Genomic DNA, 20,314 nt, shown 5'->3' on the forward strand with positions numbered 1-20,314 from the left:
AAACTGTCACAATTAAAACAAGCAACTGCCAAGTGGAAAAATAATGCCCAAATATTTATTCACTCAGTACCTCAGAAAATGCAAACGATTCTACATTCCAGCAAAAACGTTTAACATGATAAATACCTATTAAAAGGTTTAATGTACTTTTAACAGAGTAATTCCGGTGAAATACCATCCCCAGAATACTGAAGTGTAGAGTATACATACATGTCATTATAACGGTATGGCAGGATTTTCTCATCAATTCCATTCAGAAAATAAAAACTGCTACATACCTCAATGCAGATTCATCTGCCCGCTGTCCCCTGATCTGAAGCTTTTACCTCCCTCAGATGGCCGAGAAACAGCAATATGATCTTAACTACTCCGGTTAAAATCATAGTAAAAACTCTGGTAGATTCTTCTTCAAACTCTGCCAGAGAGGTAATAACACGCTCCGGTGCTATTGTAAAATAACAAACTTTTAATTGAAGTTATAAAAACTAAGTATAATCACCATAGTCCTCTCACACATCCTATCTAGTCGTTGGGTGCAAGAGAATGACTGGGAGTGACGTAGAGGGGAGGAGCTATATGCAGCTCTGCTGGGTGAATCCTCTTGCATTTCCTGTTGGGGAGGAGTTATATCCCAGAAGTAATGATGACCCGTGGACTGATCACACATAACAGAAGAAAAACCTAACAATAACCCCTTGAAGATCACCTTACTGGGAGAAGTCTTATGTGGGTGGTGGGTTTTAATGTTGGGGAGGATTTGTAATATTTTTTACAGGTAAAAGAGCTGATTACTTTGGGGCAATGCCCCGCAAAAGGCCCTTTTAAGGGCTATTTGTAATTAAGTGTAGGGTAGGGCTTTTTTATTTTGTGGGGGGGGCTTTTTTATTTTGTTAGGGGGATTAGATTAAGTGTAATTAGTTATCTTGTAATTTGTTTATTATTTTCTGTAATTTAGTGGGGGGTTTTTGTACTTTAGCTAATTTTATTTAATTGTATTTAATTTAGGGAATTAATTTAATTATAGTGTAGTGTTGTTAGGTGTTAGTGTAACTTAGGTTAGGTTTTATTTTACAGGTACTTTTGTATTTATTTTAGCTAGGTAGTTACTAAATAGTTATTAACTATTTAATAACTATTCTACCTAGTTAAAATAAATACAAACTTGCATGTAAAATAAAAATAAACCCTAAGCTAGCTACAATGTAACTTTAATATAGTGGCGGCGATGTTAGGTGCGGCAGATTAGGGGTTAATAAATGTAGGTAGGTGGCGTCGATGTTAGGGCCGGCAGATTAGGGGTTAATAATATTTAACTAATGTTTGCGAGGCGCGAGTGCGGCGGTTTAGGGGTTAATATATTTATTATAGTGGCGGCGATGTCCGGTTTGGCAGATTAGGGGTTAAAAAATGTATTTTAGTGTTTGTGATGTGGGGGGGCCTCGGTTTAGGGGTTAATAGGTAGTTTATGGGTGTTAGTGTACGTTTTAGCACTTTAGTTAAGAGTTTTATGCTACAGTGTTGTAGTGAAAAACTCTTAACTACTGACTTTAAAATGCGGTACCAGTGTTGACAGGAGAGGGTCTACCGCTCACTTTTTGGCAGACTTGTAATACCGGCGCTATGCAAATCCCATTGAAAAAATAGGATACGCAATCGACGTAAGTGGATTTGTGGTATTTCCAAGTCTGGCCAAAAAAGTGAGCGGTACACCTGTACCTTCAAGACTCGTAATACCAGCGGGCGTTAAAAAGCAGCATTGGGACCGGCCAACGCTGCTTTTTAAGCCTAACGGACAACTCGTAATCTAGCCAATAGTACTTTATGAGTACGGTACCCAGCCGAATCGCGTAAAACCTGATACTCTTACTGTGTGTACCATGTTAACTTTTTAATGTGAAGAAATAAAGGCTGTTTTTATATATAAATGGATACTGGGATCGCCTGCTTTTTTCCTCTTTTGATACTTATATTCAATCAGCATTAATCACTTATAAGATGATTTTCCCGTACATTAATCAGATTAAAACTTTATCTTTTTTTCAACTAAGTACTCTTGAGCTGAGACTAGATTTCCAAACATTTGAGTTTCATCTTCTATTGTGATCTTTAGTTTGGCAGGATAAATGATAGTGGCATTAATTCCAGCCTTGAAGTCTAGTCAAAATTAAACTTTCATGATTCAGATAGGGCATGCTATTTTAAACTACTTTCAAATTTACTTTTATCATCAAATTTACTTTGTTCCCTTGGTGGTATTTTTGAAAAGCTAAACCTAGGTAGGCTCAAACTGATTTTTAAACCGTTGAAAACTGCCTTTTAGCTCAGAGCATTTAGAAAGTTCATGTGTGTCATATAGATACCATTGTGCTCACTCCTGTGGAGTTATTTAGGAGTCTGCACTGATTGGCTAAACTTCATGTCTGTCAAAAGCACTGAGATAAGGGGGAAGTCTGCAGAGGCTTAGATACAAGGTAATCACAGAGGTAAAAAGTAAATGAATATAACTGTGTTGATTATGCAAAACTGGGGAATGGGTAATAAAGGGATTATCAATCTTTTTAAATAATACAAATTCTGGTCTAGACTGTCCCTTTAATAAGCTGGGTACAGGTCGGAATCAGCATCTTTCTCTTATTTACTATGTCAATACTAGAGAAATCTTGGGAAAAAAAATCCCCTCAATAAGTGGGGTATTTAGTAAGCTTTTTTAAGCTATCAATATTTTGGGGCATATTTATCAAGCTCTGTATGGAGCTTGATGCCCTGTGTGTTTGGCGAGCCTTCAGGCTCACCGGAACACAAGTTATGAAGCAGTGGTCTAAAGACCGCTGCTTCATAACCTGTCTGCCTGCTCTGAGGCGGTGGACAGACATCGCCAGAAATCAACCTAATCGAATATGATCGGGTTGATTGACACCCCATGCTATTGGCCGATCACAAGAACTGCTGGTGCAATGATAAACGCTGACAGCATATGCTGTCGGCATTTATCAATGTGCAGCGGACATGATCCGCAATATCGGATCATGTCTGCTCACACAATGATAATTCGGCCCCTTTGACCTTATCCGGGTAGTCTAAGCATCTCATTATCACTGTGAGTTATTTCTAGTTGTTCCTATTCTATGTATTCTTTCGATAGTAATATTAGTCTCAGTTAAAAGACCTATTAATTTAGGTAAACAGTGTGTTTAAATTATTTTGTCTAGAATGATTTTCAAGATCTTCCATTTAAATTTGTAATGCCACATATTGTTTTTTTTATTCAGTTATATCTATTTCTTGCGTATTTGCCCTATCCTCCACATCAGATACTCTCTGTTTCACTTCAATGATACGATTATGGAAGGTTTTAACTTCCACAGATAATGAATCGAATCCTTGTCTAATTTGTGTAAATTGGGGCATGAATATATCAGTTAGTTGTTTTATAATAGTTTCTGAATCGGTTGAATTCTGCATAGGGGTAATCTCTTCTGAACTGCTTCTAATGGATTCAGACAATCTTTTGCTTATTTTCCTTTCTTGCCTACTTTTTGAGGCCATTGCAGGGGATTTATTCTTAACAGAGGTAACAATTTTTTCCATACGTGATGTGATACATATTGTTTAGAAGTATTTAAGAAAGCAAAAGGGAGTGTATTTAAATATTAAGAGGAAAACACCAGTAACTATATTTTATGGAAAAGTGTGTAAGGAGGAGAAAAAAAAAGAAGTGTTTTAAGTGTTCTAATGTGTCCTTAAATCATTATTAAGTGTCTAAATGCCTTTTAACTTTTGTTTTGGTCTAAATTTTTGTAGGCAACAGATATGTGAGAATCTCTCACGACATGACATTATATAGCAAGTTATGTAATTCTAATAGAATTAATAGCCCTAGCTAGACATGCAAATCTTCATATCACAAAATATAATTATTTATCAAGTGTCAATTTTCTAGAGTAAATAGTAGGAGGGAGGACAAGGCTGAGATAACTGGTTTACAAAACTTTACATGGACACAGCTCTAAATTATAATATATGGTTATAGATTGAATGTCACTTAGCCCCTATCTTATTATGTCAATCACTGGTAATAATTAGGGTTGCACCGATACCGATACTAGTATCGGTATCGGTGCCGATACCACGTATTTGCATGAGTACTTGTACTCGTGCAAATGCACCAATACTTAAACCGATACCTCCAATTCCTACCCATACGCCATCTTGTGGCATTTTTTAAATTGCATGTTCCTATTTCATTTTAAGCTGGACTGGAGACTTAACTAAAAATTGTTCTGCCAATACAAATTGCTGTTATTTGTATTATTGTACATCAGAGCAGTCATTCAGACAAACCCCTGAAGTACTGGGCAGTTAATAAACTGAGATTTAATGGCCCAAAAATATCTTTCTAACCCATGCAGTAGTGTGAAAAGTGAAAGACTGTTCAGCTTAGCGTCAAACGTCCTTGCTGTTAGCAGAAACAGACTTATAGCTGAACATGCAGAGATGCTTCTGTTCCTTAAGAACTTGCCACTAACTTTTGAAAAAATATTCTAATTGCTAGATTGCCTGTTATACTGCTAGTTCTCCTCTTGCACAATTATGCTCAAAACATACTGTACTCTGAGGAACAACCTTAGCCAGGGCTGGACTGGGAATAAAAAGCAGCCCTGGAAAAATATGAAGACCAGCCCTATTTTCTGTTGAGTCAGTAGAATGCAAATGCCCCATTCTTCTCAAAGAGGATTACTGGGATACTCCTTCCTTAATATTATTTTCAGAATTAAATTATATTACTTTGTATTAAATACAAATGTTAGATTTATGAGTTATATAGGCACACTACAAGCCAATTGGATCCAGTAATCCCGCCTTTAAATTGTAGCTTTCCAGCCCTAGCTGCTGCAGCTGTTATTTATTGTTGTTATTATTAACATGTTATTGTAATATTTTTATTTATAAACATGTTCCGTAAATTTTGTGACCACAAGCACATAAAACTTTTTTTTTATTATTTCAAAATGTCTTTTGATATGCAGTTCATAATTATAAAGAAGTGATCTTAAATCATTACTCTGTAATGTGCTAGGTAAACTGTCATGACATAAAAAGTATCGGTAATTGGTCTCGGTCTTAAAAAAATGGTATCGGTGCAACCCTAGTAATAATATATACCTTTCACTGTAATTCCCTAAATTTCAATAATAAGACTGTTCAATAGTTGCTCTAAAGCCTTATAGTGAAAAGATCATGAGCTAGAATTACAAGATAGATGTTATACAAGCTTTTCTGAGGAGAAGTGTTATTCTAGGATTTAATAGATTTTTAGATGTTTCTCTGTTTAAAAGATATGTCAATTTACCACTCCAAAAAAAGTATAACCAACCAAATGTAATGACTTGATTAGAAATGTGTTTAGTTTGTTTTAAGATAAGATATTAATAGTCATTCATCTCAGACAGAGACTATTTAATCAAGTATTTATCTACCTTTGATGTTCGTTGTCTAACCCTTTGAGTGCTAATGACAGCTCTGAGCCGTCACAGAGTTTCTCACTCTGGTGTTAATGACGGCTCAGAGCCGTCATGAGCACTCTCCTACCTTAAGGGAGACCTGGCGGCTCCTAACCGCTCCTACCCTGGCGATCATGCCTATATAGTGACAGGCATCGCCGGGGATTCACGTGATGCGCAGTGATGTCACGCGCAATGACGTGATGACGTCACCGCACAACTTTATTTATATTTAACAATGTTAAGTATAGGAGGGGGCATGCTGCTTAGAAGCCTGTATCTCAGGCATATAAGCAGCTACAGACCCCCAAGACCCACTTTTAAGAAGGTAATCGCCTAACCTTCCCAACAGTGTAAGGAGTCTGTAAAAAAAAAAAAAAGTTAATTTTTTTTTCAAAAATAAAAAAAACTTAGAAAATATTAGCACCCAGGTGGGAAAGTGCTTAGCACTCAAAGGGTTAAGGGATACTGCCTGGTACTAAAAACTCTGTATTCAGAGAGCAATGCCTATTTACAACATTTATGACAACCTATTTCAATTTTACACAGAAATAGCCATCCAGACCTCTCAATAATAGATTTATGACAGAGAGGCTCTTATACCGAAAAATAATGCTCAGATAATTTGCCCCAGATATACAATTATTTTACATAGGTCTAATACAGGCCATTAACTTCAACTGGGTACAGATTTGAATAGGTTAGAGAGGGCTTATGTTGATTTTATGTGAATGATGTCGTCCTTATACTTTAGCAGATAGTCCCAAAGAAAATCTGTTAGTAAATACCGTCCTATCTGGCGCTTATGTGGAGGGTGTTATTGGCAATCAACTATTTTTTTGAGTCAATTAAGCATCCATATAGAAAACCTTACAGTGTAGACCCTCAGTATACTTAAGTCTCACACCAACAATTTTAACTAGCCCTCCACTCTTCAGCCAAATGTTTGTTTTTCCCTCTGGTTGTAGTTAATATATGTCTAGTGCTAAGTAGATGGTCTCAGATAGCTGTTTATGTTCTTATATGTCCTAGCTAGAGAACCACTAGTCTTCAGCCGACATCATAATTAACATAATACCATCCTTGTTCAGTCACCAATAATGTATAAGCCAAAAAGAAATTCCAGAATCACCTATCTGACACTTATATGGAAGGTGTTAATAATAATCAAACACTTGGAAAAGTTCAAATAAGTACCTTTTCTAAGAGAATGTTACTTAAGTGCTTAAGTCCCAGTTCAGTTTAACTAACCCCCATTCTTCAGCCAGATAGATTTTATAATATTTTCTTCTGTTGATAAATGGTATGTATCTGGCACTTAAACAGATGGTCTCAGATAGGGAATTTGTATTCTTATACAACATAGCTTGAGAAACCACTAGTCTTCAGCCAGCGTAATAGTTAAATAAATATCCAAAAAGAGTCTAAAGAATACTATACTAATGCTTAGATCAGCGGTAGTGTCCTGGCCAGAGGACAGTCTGGCTATGTATGGAGATCTGGCCCCATTCTGGGGAAATTGACAATCGCAGCTTTGTCTCCAAACCTTTCAATACCGTGCTCCAGTTCTCAATGTGGGACAGTAATTAGCTGCGTCTCTTTTCCCCCTTCATAGGCTGTGCTGCCTGCAAAATTTGGTGTTGTAGCAGGTTGTCCCGGCGAGGAAAGAATTTTCCCCTCACCTAGGGAATATACAGGCTGGTTGCTTGTTTGTCGGGCAAGAGATCCGTGATCCGTGCTCAGTATCTCAGCGTTGCAGCGTTACAGCGTTTGGATTGTTTTTGTGCCCGCATCCAAGCTCCACCTATCGGAAGCCCCGCATCCAAAAAAAACATTTTCAAGGTTTATTCTTAAGGAATTTCACAAATCTTCCCTAAAGTAAAAGATACGTGGCCAAATTAAAAGTAAAACAGAGTTAAAGTGATGGTAAACTTTCCCCTTTGTATAAACAGATCCAGAATGTTAGAGGTATTTTAGATGTAGTTTAATTCATGTGTTGTCATCAAGGTACACTTTAACTTACTTTCTCCAACATAGGTGTGTCCGGTCCACGGCGTCATCCTTACTTGTGGGATATTCTCTTCCCCAACAGGAAATGGCAAAGAGCCCAGCAAAGCTGGTCACATGATCCCTCCTAGGCTCCGCCTACCCTAGTCATTCTCTTTGCCGTTGTACAGGCAACATCTCCACGGAGATGGCTTAGAGTTTTTTAGTGGGACCAGGTTCATACGGTTTCAATCAGACAACATGACGACTGTTGCGTACATCAACCATCAGGGGGGAACAAGGAGTTCCCTAGCGATGGAAGAAGTAACCAAAATTATTCTTTGGGCGGAGTCTCACTCCTGCCACCTGTCTGCTATCCACATCCCAGGAGTGGAAAATTGGGAAGCGGATTTTCTGAGTCGGCAGACATTGCATCCGGGGGAGTGGGAACTCCATCCGGAAATCTTTGCCCAAGTCACTTGGATCTGATGGCCTCTCGTCAGAACTTCAAAGTTCCTTGCTACGGGGCCAGATCCAGGGATCCCAAGGCGGCTCTAGTGGATGCACTAGTAGCACCTTGGACCTTCAAACTAGCTTATGTGTTCCCGCCATTTCCTCTCATCCCCAGGCTGATAGCCAGGATCAAGCAGGAGAGGGCGTCGGTGATCTTGATAGCTCCTGCGTGGCCACGCAGGACTTGGTATGCGGATCTGGTGAATATGTCATCGGCTCCACCTTGGAAGCTACCTTTGAGACGAGACCTTCTTGTTCAGGGTCCGTTCGAACATCCGAATCTGGTTTCACTCCAGCTGACTGCTTGGAGATTGAACGCTTGATTTTATCGAAGCGAGGATTCTCAGATTCTGTTATCGATACTCTTGTTCAGGCCAGAAAGCCTGTGACTAGAAAGATTTACCACAAAATTTGGAAAAAATATATCTGTTGGTGTGAATCTAAAGGATTCCCTTGGGACAAGGTTAAGATTCCTAGGATTCTATCCTTCCTTCAAGAAGGATTGGAAAAAGGATTATCTGCAAGTTCCCTGAAGGGACAGATTTCTGCCTTGTCGGTATTACTTCACAAAAAGCTGGCAGCTGTGCCAGATGTTCAAGCCTTTGTTCAGGCTCTGGTTAGAATCAAGCCTGTTTACAAACCTTTGACTCCTCCTTGGAGTCTCAATTTAGTTCTTTCAGTTCTTCAGGGGGTTCCGTTTGAACCCTTACATTCCGTTGATATTAAGTTATTATCTTGGAAAGTTTTGTTTTTAGTTGCGATTTCTTCTGCTAGAAGAGTCTCAGAATTATCTGCTCTGCAGTGTTCTCCTCCTTATCTGGTGTTCCATGCAGATAAGGTGGTTTTACGTACTAAACCTGGTTTTCTTCCAAAAGTTGTTTCTAACAAAAACATTAACCAGGAGATTATCGTACCTTCTCTGTGTCCAAAACCAGTTTCAAAGAAGGAACGTTTGTTGCACAATTTGGATGTTGTTCGCGCTCTAAAATTCTATTTAGATGCTACAAAGGATTTTAGACAAACATCTTCCTTGTTTGTTGTTTATTCAGGTAAAAGGAGAGGTCAAAAGGCAACTTCTACCTCTCTCTCTTTTTGGATTAAAAGCATCATCAGATTGGCTTACGAGACTGCCGGACGGCAGCCTCCCGAAAGAATCACAGCTCATTCCACTAGGGCTGTGGCTTCCACATGGGCCTTCAAGAACGAGGCTTCTGTTGATCAGATATGTAGGGCAGCGACTTGGTCTTCACTGCACACTTTTACCAAATTTTACAAGTTTGATACTTTTGCTTCTTCTGAGGCTATTTTTGGGAGAAAGGTTTTGCAAGCCGTGGTGCCTTCCATTTAGGTGACCTGATTTGCTCCCTCCCTTCATCCGTGTCCTAAAGCTTTGGTATTGGTTCCCACAAGTAAGGATGACGCCGTGGACCGGACACACCTATGTTGGAGAAAACAGAATTTATGTTTACCTGATAAATTTCTTTCTCCAACGGTGTGTCCGGTCCACGGCCCGCCCTGGTTTTTTTAATCAGGTCTGATATTTTATTTTCTTTAACTACAGTCACCACGGTACCATATGGTTTCTCCTATGCAAATATTCCTCCTTAACGTCGGTCGAATGACTGGGGTAGGCGGAGCCTAGGAGGGATCATGTGACCAGCTTTGCTGGGCTCTTTGCCATTTCCTGTTGGGGAAGAGAATATCCCACAAGTAAGGATGACGCCGTGGACCGGACACACCGTTGGAGAAAGAAATTTATCAGGTAAACATAAATTCTGTTTTTTAATGTAGCGCTGAAGTTCAAATACGCCCACTTCAAAAGTATTTTTTTTTGTGACCTAACGGTTTGAATTGTTTGGAGAACTGTTCAAACCATTAGCTCACCAAAAAAAATCACTTTTGAAGTGGATGGCCGGAGCATGGGGTATTTGAATCTCAGCACTATATTAAAAAGTAAGTTATAGCGTATCTTAAAATGGATTTATTAAAGTCCATCTAAAATATTGTTTCCATTCCAGATCTAATTATATGAATTGGAAACTTTACCATCACTTTAATGAACTCAATATCAATGTTGATGACAATTGCCTTATATGTTAAACATGGTTTTTGTCCATTAACTATTAAAGGGACAAGTAAAAAATAAAGTTTGATGATTCAGATAGAGCACACAATTTAAAAAAGCTTTCCAATATATTTCCATTAGTAAAGCTTGCACATTCTTTTTATATTTATAAGGCACCAGCTCCTACTGAGCATGTGCAAAAGTGTACAGCATATGTGTATTTGCATTCTTTGATTGGCTGATGGCTGTCACATGATACGGGGGAAGGAAAATTGGATTAACTTGAAAATTTGCCAGAAAATATTCTACTTCTCATTTCAAATTCAAATGAAGTGTTTTTGTTGTGTGCTCTAAAATGCAATGCTAGTCTATATTTATTTAAAATAACAAATATTAACTTTCTGATTACAGTACCATACTATCTGTTCTGAAATTCAAACCTTTTCCCATCCCAGGCAGTTTGGATAAAATGTTTTGTACCTACATTGTGCAATTTGTATACTTCTCAATAACATATCTTGAATAATAGCTTTGAGCTTTACATCCTGTAAGCATTTCTTTATCTGTGAAATTCTGATTCACTACTGTATGGTTTTGATGATTTAGCTTTGCTATGAGAAGAAATAGCCAGTTAGTGTACATAAGGAAAAGTCAGAGGAAGTTTGTAACCCAAGCATCTGCTATGCTTATATTGTGCACATCTAAAGCTCCAAGGCAGATAGCAGATTGCTTATTCTCTATGGTGAAAATAATACACAGTAAGCACGCTATGCATTTTTAAAAATACATTTTAAGTGCTTGCAATCTTTCAAAGTAAAAGCATCAGAAATGTTAGCTATAGTGCATTACACATTAGTACTATAGTTCAATAGGGAAATTAATGAATATTGGGCCCCAAAGTAATAAAATATTTTGGGGCCCCTATGTAGCAAACAATTTTATATAACAATAATAAAATAATTGTGATAATATCAAAAATAATGCTTCACATAGAAAAAATATAGAGGGGGTATCTATTCACCAAACATAGAAACAACATTATTCTAACTCTTTGCCCAAATAATACTTAATTTCATCAGATGTCCCTGCCCATTAGAAACAATATATGTCAATGTTTGCAAGGCTATAGATTGTTGAAAACACTTTTGCCATATAGGGCCAGATTTATCAAAGTCCGGGGGGACAGGTGTGTACATTTTTGCCCTGTCCAGCCGCATCGCTTCCCCGTTTTTGTAATTGCACACTATGGCAAGTTTGCAATGCCACCCCTGGTAACACGCTGCCAATCGTGTGCGATCAGGGGCTGTTAATCTCCCTGGTCGCAAAAGTCCAAGGGGATTGAGATACGTCACATAACAGGGGGCAAAGTGGGTTAAGAAGAAGCAATATGATGACTGCTGCTTTTTAAATGAATAGCAAAGTCCAAATTAAACTTTCATGATTCAGATAGGGCATGTTATTTTAAACAACTTTCTAATTTATCATCAATCATCAAAATTGCATTGTTCTCTTGTTATTCTTAGTTGAAAGCTAAACCTAGGTAGGCTCATACGCTAATTTCTAAGCCCTTAAAGGCCACCTCTGCATTTAACATTTTTTCCCAGCTATAGGGCGTTAGTTCATGTAATTTATATAGATAACACTGTGTTCGTGCACATGAAGTTATTTAAGAGTCAGCATTAATTGCCTGAAATGCAAGTCTGTCAAAATATCTGAGATAAGGAGGCAGTCAGCAGAAGCTTAGATACATGGTAATTACAGAGGTAAAAAGTATATTTCTATAATAGTATTAGTTATATAAAACTGGGGAATGGGTAATAAAGGGATTATCTATCTTTTTAAACAATAACATTTTTGGTGTTTACTATCCCTTTAACTCTCAGCTGAAAGCTCGCTCATGCAAGCCTTCAGCCAGAACTATTGATAAATCTGACCCATAGTGCTCAATACATGAACACCTAGGTATGCTCTTTAACCAAAAGTTATTAAGAGAACAAAGTAAATTTGATAACAGAAGTAAATTATATACGGCTAGATTATGAGTTGTGCGTTAGGGTAAAAAAGCAGCATTAAGAGGTCCTAACGCTGCTTTTTTACGCCCGCTGGTATTACGAGTCTTGAAGGTTTAGGGTCACCGCACACTTCTTTGGCCTTACTGCAAAACGACTTACATAAACTTCGTAAAGTCTTTTTTCTATGGGACTTCCATAACGCTGATATTACAAGTCTGTCCTGGGAGGCCAAAAAGTGAGCGGTACACCCTACCCTGTCAAGAGTCCTAACGCATTTAAAAGTCAGTAGTTATCAGTTTTATGGTACAACGCCGTAACATAAAACTCATAACTAAAGTGCTAAAAAGTACACTAACACCCATAAACTACCTATTAACCCCTAAACTGAGGCCCTCCCGCATCGCAAACACTATAATAAAAATTGCAACCCCTAATCTGCCGCTCCGGACACCGCCACCACCTACATTATATGTATTAACCCCTAATCTGTTGCCCCCAACATCACCAACACCTACATACTATTTATTAACCCCTAATCTGCCGCCCCAATGTCGCCGCAACCTACCTACATTTATTAACCCCTAATCTGCCGCCCCCAACATCGCCGCCACTATATTAAAGTTATTAACCCCTAAACCTAACCCTAACACCCCCTAACTTAAATATAATTACAATAAATCTAAATAAATATTACTATCATTAACTAAATTATTTCTATTTAAAACTAAATACTTACCTATAAAATAATCCCTAAACTAGCTACAATATAACTAATAGTTACATTGTAGCTAGCTTAGGGTTTATTTTTATTTTACAGGCAAGTTTGTATTTATTTTAACTAGGTAGAATAGTTATTAAATAGTTATTAACTATTTAATAACTACCTAGCTAAAATAAATACAAATTTACCTGTAAAATAAAACCTAACCTAAGTTACACTAACACCTAACACTACACTATAATTAAATACATTAACTAAATTAAATACAATTACCTAAATTAAATTAAATTAGCTAAAGTACAAAAAAACACACTAAATTACAGAAAATAATAAACAAATTACAGATATTTAAACTAATTACACCTAATCTAATAGCCCTATTAAAATAAAAAAGCCCCCCCAAAATAAAAAAAAACCTAGCCTAAACTAAACTACCAATAGCCCTTAAAAGGGCCTTTTGCGGGGCATTGCCCCAAAGTAATCAGCTCTTTTACCTGTAAAAAAAAAATACAAACAACCCCCCAACAGTAAAACCCACCACCCACACAAACAACCCCCCAAATAAAATACTTTCTAAAAAAACCTAAGCTCCCCATTGCCCTGAAAAGGGCATTTGGATGGGCATTGCCCTTAAAAGGGCAGTTAGCTCTATTGCAGCCCAAAGTCCCTAACCTAAAAATGAAACCCACCCAATACACCCTTAAAAAAACCGTAACCCCCTGAAAATCGACTTACCAGGAGAAGTCTTCATCCAAGCCAGGCCAAAGTCCTCAACGAAGCCGGGAGAAGTCTTCATCCAAGCTGGGCGAATTGGTCCTCCAGACGGGCAGAAGTCTTCATCTGGACGGCATCTTCTATCTTCATGCATCCGGCGCAGAGCGGGTCCATCTTCAAGACATCCAACACAGAGCATCCTCTTCATCCGACGACTAAAGCTGAATGACAGTACCTTTAAGTGGCGTCATCCAAGAAGGCGTCCCTTAGATTCCGATTGGCTGATAGAATTCTATCAGCCAATTGGAATTAAGGTAGAAAATATCCGATTGGCTGATGCAATCAGCGAATAGGGTTGAAGTTCAATCCTATTGGCTGATCCAATCAGCCAATAGGATTGAGCTAACATTCTATTGGCTGTTCCAATCAGCCAATAGAATGTGAGCTCATCCTATTGGCTGATTGGATCAGCCAATAGGATTGAACTTCAATCCTATTGGCTGATTGCATCAGCCAATAGGATTTTTTCTACCTTAATTCCGATTGGGGTTCATGTTAGGGTGTTAGGTGTAAACATAAAATGTATTTCCCCATAGGAATCAATGGGGCTGCGTTAAGGAGTTTTATGCTGCTTTTTTGCAGGTGTTAGACTTTTTCTCAGCTGGCTCTCCCCATTGATTCCTGTGGGGAAATTGTGCACGAGCATGTATGACCAGCTCACTGCTGACTTAAGCAGCGCTCGTATTGGAGTGTGGTAATGAGCAAAAGTTTGCTCAACGCTCACTTCTTGTCTTTTAACGAGGGGTTTCTGAAAACTCGTAATACCAGCGCTGTAGGTAAGTGAGCGGTGAGACAAAACTGCTTGTTAGCACCGCACAGCCTCTAACGCAAAACTCGTAATCTAGGCCACTGTTTGTATTCTCTATCTGATAATGAAAGTTTAGTTTTGACTTTAATGTCTTTTTAAAGGGATAGAAAGGTGAACATTGAAATGTGCTTGGGTACATTTCAATTTTAAATAGAAGCATCTTTACAATACACTTTCATTAGCAAAAATGCTTCTAGTAAAAGTTATTGCTGTTTTTCCGTGGCATACGCACATATGCTGTGAGTGCCCTCTGCACCAGTATTTAACACCATATCTGCTCAGAGAGTCAGCAGTGGCTTGTATTACACAAATGAAGTCTTTACAGACTCAATACACAGCACCGCCAGCTCTCTGAGCAGACATTGGGATCCATTTATTAAGCTGCGGATGATGCTTTGGAGATGAGCCTGAAACGGAAATTAAGAAGCGGCGGTCATAAGATTGAATTCATCCCGATATGATACAATTGGAATGATTGACAGCCTCTGCTAGCGGCTGATTGTCCGCCAGTGAGAGGGGGGGCATTGCACGTGCATTTCTGATTAAATGCTTGTGCAATGTTAAATGCGGACATCTTATGCTGTCCTCATTGATACTATAGTGAATCATGTGCGCTCAACACTTGTTAAAACTAGCCCATAGTGTTTGAATGCTGGTGCAGACACCCTCACAGCAAATCTGCATATGCCATTGTAAAACAGGTAACACTTTTTTCTGGAAGTATTTTTGCTAATGGAAGTAAATTGCAAAATTTTTCTATTTTAAAATTGAAATCCACCCATGCATATTTTAATTTTGACCTTTCTACCCCTTTAATGAAATGCACATTTGCAGTATAGATTAATATTTCACAGAACATTCAGGACTTTTATAACAGATATCTGTACTGTATTTGTCTTAGAGGTTTCAACATGCAAGAACATCAGGAGTGCCACACACACCCATTATTGCCTGAAGGTGCTGTCTGTAGATCACTGGCAAGCTTAAGTTTAATAAAAACAATCTTTAGCAGACTTATCCAGCCATAAATGGTGCTGTGCTTGGCAGCATGTTGCTAACAGGTGCTTGATAAATAGTGGGGTTGTTACGGTAGCACAGTTATTTGCACAGATGATGAAAATTCAGTCACTATAAAAATAAAACATTAACAATTCTTTTCTATTTTTTAAAGGATTACTTTCTGTTATAATTTTTAAGCTAAACAACTAACATATTAAAGTTAATAAACATTAATTAAAGCCTACTGACCTATATTTTCTCCAAAACAAAGTTTCATAACGTTCTAAAAGTTATATCTTTTATTCGCCGATGATGTCACGTTATCCTGCCCACTAGTGTTCAAAATACTTAAACCAATAACTTTGTGCTTAAAGCGCCATTTTGAAACCTAGGTATTGTAAACTTATTGGTACAGAGCAAAGGATACCCACGGAGTGGGTTTGGAAAACAATTAAATTTGCAGACAAGATTTCTGATATACGGTAGAGATATGTTAATGAAATGCTATTGATAAAAAGCGTATTTGGGGTAGTTAGTTAGTAACAGGCATAGAAAAGATTTACTTACAGTGGCCCTTTAAGGAGCATATTATAAACATTACATTTTGAGAAATGTGTGTAATTTACAAAAGTAGCACGGAAAGAACCCTAAAGACTATTTTATAGCACATAAAAAGAGACAATTTTATAAAGTTTTTTTTAAACATATTCTCCTGTGCTAAAATAAACTTTCTTTTCTTGCATTTCACTGTCTGCTAATGTACAGTAGCTGCCTGTGTCAGTTTTGTCTTTATGAAAAATTAAGGAGTTGATCACAATTCTTTAAAAAAGTTTTTCTACTGAATTTGCTATTAAAGTTTATGGAGATTTTTGCAGGCATCATTTGATGAGCTTTTCCTTTGCGATTAACCCCTAAGTTCCCATGGACAGGTTGGGCACAAAGATACATTTTTTACAAGTTAAGCGCAAAATATCGATTCACCGAAATCGATATTTGCTCTCAACTTAGCAATACCAGAGCACGCAAATTGCACAGAAGAATTGTACTCACGAGAGCGCACTTCAATAGACTCTAATGGGAGCCTCGTTCTCATGCCGTGAGACATGGCTGCAAATATGGGATGTTTGGGATGTTTGAGCAAGATTGCCAGCTTTGCTGAGAAAAAACAAAAAACTATGTATAATAATTAGCATCAAAAGGACAGTAAAGTTTTTCCCATAGATTTGTAATAAATAAACATACTGTGTGAGTGAATTGTTTATTGGAATGCTTTAACACCTTGTTTGCTGCAGTTGTTTTTTTTTATAGCCAAACTCCACCCATCACTTGACTTATTTGGAAAAGCGGATTCAGAATTGTTACTAAAAAAGCCAGTGATTGCCACTGGCATTTGTTAGCAAAATCGCCATTATTTTGCTGTTTCATTATAGAACAACTCTGCAGAGGCCACTTAGGGACAGGCATATAGCATTATAGGCTTGTGTAGTCTGCCATGTGCACCTCCAGTTCTCAGAATTGGAAAACCCACAATTACAGGAAAAGGGGGAAAAAAAAGAAGAAAATATATTGCAAAACTGTTTTACTGCACATAATGAAACATTTTACAATCTCTTAAGAATGGCACCACCTGGAAACCACACACACACATATATATATATATATATATATATATATATATATATATATATATATATATATATATAATACTTGCTGGCTGACAATGTTATACAAGATAGAGATGGAGAATGTTAAAGGGACAGTTCACCCAAAAACTTTCTCCCCTTTAAATTATTCCCAATGATCGTTTTTACCTGCTAGAGTGTATTAAATTGGTTGCAAGTAGCTCCTTTACTCATATTTCAGCATTTGAAATAGCTGATTTAGCTTGTGGTTTCCCAACCTATACTGAAAGTTTTGATACTGGCGTATATGCTATTGACAAGACAAAGTAAACACAGCCAGCAGAAGAGATTACACCCTCAGTGGGGGGCATGATAGTTAAGTAATAAAATGATAATTTTCCATTGTTCTCTCTATGTATTGAGCTTTGGTGTTCCAGACAAATATAAGATAAGGAAGCAAGTCTGTGTACATAAAAGTGATAACATAATGAGATCTGATATTACCTGAAGCTCAACCCATTGTAATAGGCTGTGGTTTCAAAGCATAAAACCTGCTACTTCAGATACACAAATAAACCCGAAAATGCAATTTCTCAAATATTTTATACTCTGCAGTTGGTATAACAAGTCATTTAAAATACATTTATGGAAAAACTATTTTACAGTGTACTGTCCCTTTAATCATTTTTGGGTGCATAAATAAATAAGCAAACAATTAAATGGTTGAATATATTAGAAGTCAAAACAAAAATATGCTCTTTATGTTTGAAAAAGTATGTTTTTTTTGTCTGTTTAATCCAGCAGTGTATTACAATAAAATACTTAAAATCTTTATAGTTAATTTAATATTAATTTATTTTTATTTTTGCAGAAGGCAGTGAGTTATTGGAAGACAATATGAGTGATCTTGTGACTCCCACAGCAGCAGTGCTTCCCAAACATATTCTTGATGTCTGGGTGATTATCCTAATAATACTGGCAACCATCCTGGTTATGAGTTCATTGTTGCTATTACCAGCAGCAGCCGTGATTATCTATAGAGTACGAACACACCCAATACGAACCACAAGATAGTGATGTGGATCCATCATGGAGCAGCCAATGCTTCATGTTTCTCCATCAAGATCATGATCACATGCTCACACAGAGAGGACATATGTGACTTTCAAAAGAATTGGACTTCTTCATAGAAGAATAAACTATTGTCCGGACCCACTTTATGTTGCAGAAGACAATTGGTTACAATGGATCCATTGGTTAACAAACCTGGAATATAATGGCTGTCACTGTGATGTCCTACATGGTTTGGACAGTATTTCACCAACAAGTTGTACAATTTCAGCTTCTGTCTGTAAATGAGCAATGAAACCAGTGTGCCAACGAGGAGAGTTCATTGTCCGGTCTTGAATGTAGAGTATACAGAGTATTACATGGCATAATTATCTGGCATGCTATCTATAGTCAGGAGCATGTTCAAATTATGATGAGCAAACAGTTTATCACCATAACTGACTGTTCCATTTTAATATAGCTTTATTTTACAAAGATATGACAGAGGGCCGAGTTCCTGCCAGAAAGATTCACCGTAGAGCTTTGTAATGTTTGCAGCACTGGATTATAATAAAGAGGTTGAGATGCAATATAAATAGCACAGTAATTTATTGTTGAATTCTGACATTTGTAAAGTAATTAGCTTTTTCATACATAACAGCTGAATCCCAATAAACTAGTAACCAACTGATTTCTCTTGTAGACTTTGTCTTGAAACATGCTTTTTTTCTCAAGTCCTAGATATTAACTCATAACATATTAAAGGGGCATGATACCCATATGTTAAAACACATGAAAGTGATGCAGCATAGCTGTAAAAAGCTGACTAGAAAATATCATCTGAACATAGCTATGTAAAAAGGAAATATATTTTACCTCAAAATGTCCTAAGTATTCACATCCCATTGTAAAGGACTTTAAGCAGCAAATCAGTATGCCTGTCCCAGGACCTGCAAGGGAGCGTGCCTCATGCACACTCATGTTATTTCCCTATACAGTTTTACGGAGGTTTACTATGAAATCTCATGAGATCACAGTTCATGACCTCAGCACTGCCGATGCTGATTGGCTGTTGTTTATTTCTTCCTTTTTTTGTTCATTCCTGCAGCTGGGCAGTAACTGAAAGATAACTTTTTACAGAACACTTACTCTGGTGAGCTAAGGAAATGGTGAGGTAAAATATCTTCCTTTTTTTACATAGAGATGTTCAGGTCATCTTTTTACAGTTATGCTGCATCACTTTCACGTGATTTAGCATATGAGTATTATGTCCCTTTAAACACCAACAAATAGTGTTAATGTAAATGTGTTGTGATTCAGAAAAATATATATTTTTTAACATTTCTGCTGCCAATCTACCTAAAGTAAAGAAATTGGTGAGGGGTAAAAATGTCTGACCCATATTGACATGAATGTAGGCAAATACAATATTGATTAACCTGCATCTTTCATGTGAAATATTTGATACATTTTACATTGATCATATGATATACAAAGCCATGTGATCCATTATTTGAAAAGGTTACTGTGCTTTGAATAATGAGAGGTCACATAAACATTGTTTTCTTTTTGGTGCTGTAGCGATCATGTCCGCCAGAGATCGATAAATGCCGACAGCATACCCTGTCGGCATTAGCGGCCAATCGGCTGCTAGCAGGGGGTGTCAATCAACATGATCGTATAGGATCGGGCGGATTGCTGTCCGCAGCCTCAGAGCTGGCGGATGAGTTAAGGAGCAGCGATCTTAAGACCGCTGCTTCTTAACTCCTGTTTCCAGCAAGCCTGAAGGCTTGATTGGAAACGGGTATACGGTGCCATTCATGATAAATCACCCCTATGAGTTCAGTAAAGGCAATATCTTATTTCCTTATTACACAACTATTTGGGAAACCAGCTTACTAGAACATATTCTACATGTACTTGATTTTTACTCCCACAACTTATTAGAGGTATCTTTGCTGTCTACCATCTCCTCCTTCTCTTGCCCTGACCAATCTATCTGTCACTACAACTCCACTCTTACATGAGCCTTTGATAATGTGGCCCCTGCTACCATAGCTTGCAAATCCCTCACTGATTGGCCCATAGTTGCCAACAGTCCCTGATTTCCAGGGACACTCCCTGGATTTTGTTATATGTCCCTGGAAATGTTAATGACTGTCAAAAGTAAAAGATTTCTAAATATATGTGCACATGTATTATTTGATTTAGAAAGAACATGCAGTTTTAAGACACTTTCCAATTTACTTTCATTATCAAATTT

The 20,314-nt window shown here is 37.5% G+C and overlaps 1 protein-coding gene across 2 annotated transcripts in view; it reads left to right on the forward strand.

Moving 5' to 3' along the window:
- Positions 1–18,742, forward strand: part of SMIM3 (small integral membrane protein 3) — a 111,497-nt gene extending 92,755 nt beyond the window's left edge. For both annotated transcript variants that reach the window (XM_053718670.1, XM_053718671.1), the window contains exon 2: positions 17,873–18,742. In XM_053718670.1, coding sequence (XP_053574645.1) covers positions 17,899–18,075 — 177 coding nt within the window. In that variant the 5' untranslated portion in view covers positions 17,873–17,898 and the 3' untranslated portion in view covers positions 18,076–18,742. The remainder of the gene's footprint in view (positions 1–17,872) is intronic.
- Positions 18,743–20,314: the final 1,572 nt, after the last annotated feature.

The sequence above is a fragment of the Bombina bombina genome, chromosome 6 (assembly GCF_027579735.1).
Source record: "Bombina bombina isolate aBomBom1 chromosome 6, aBomBom1.pri, whole genome shotgun sequence".
Taxonomy (NCBI): Eukaryota; Metazoa; Chordata; class Amphibia; order Anura; family Bombinatoridae; genus Bombina; species Bombina bombina.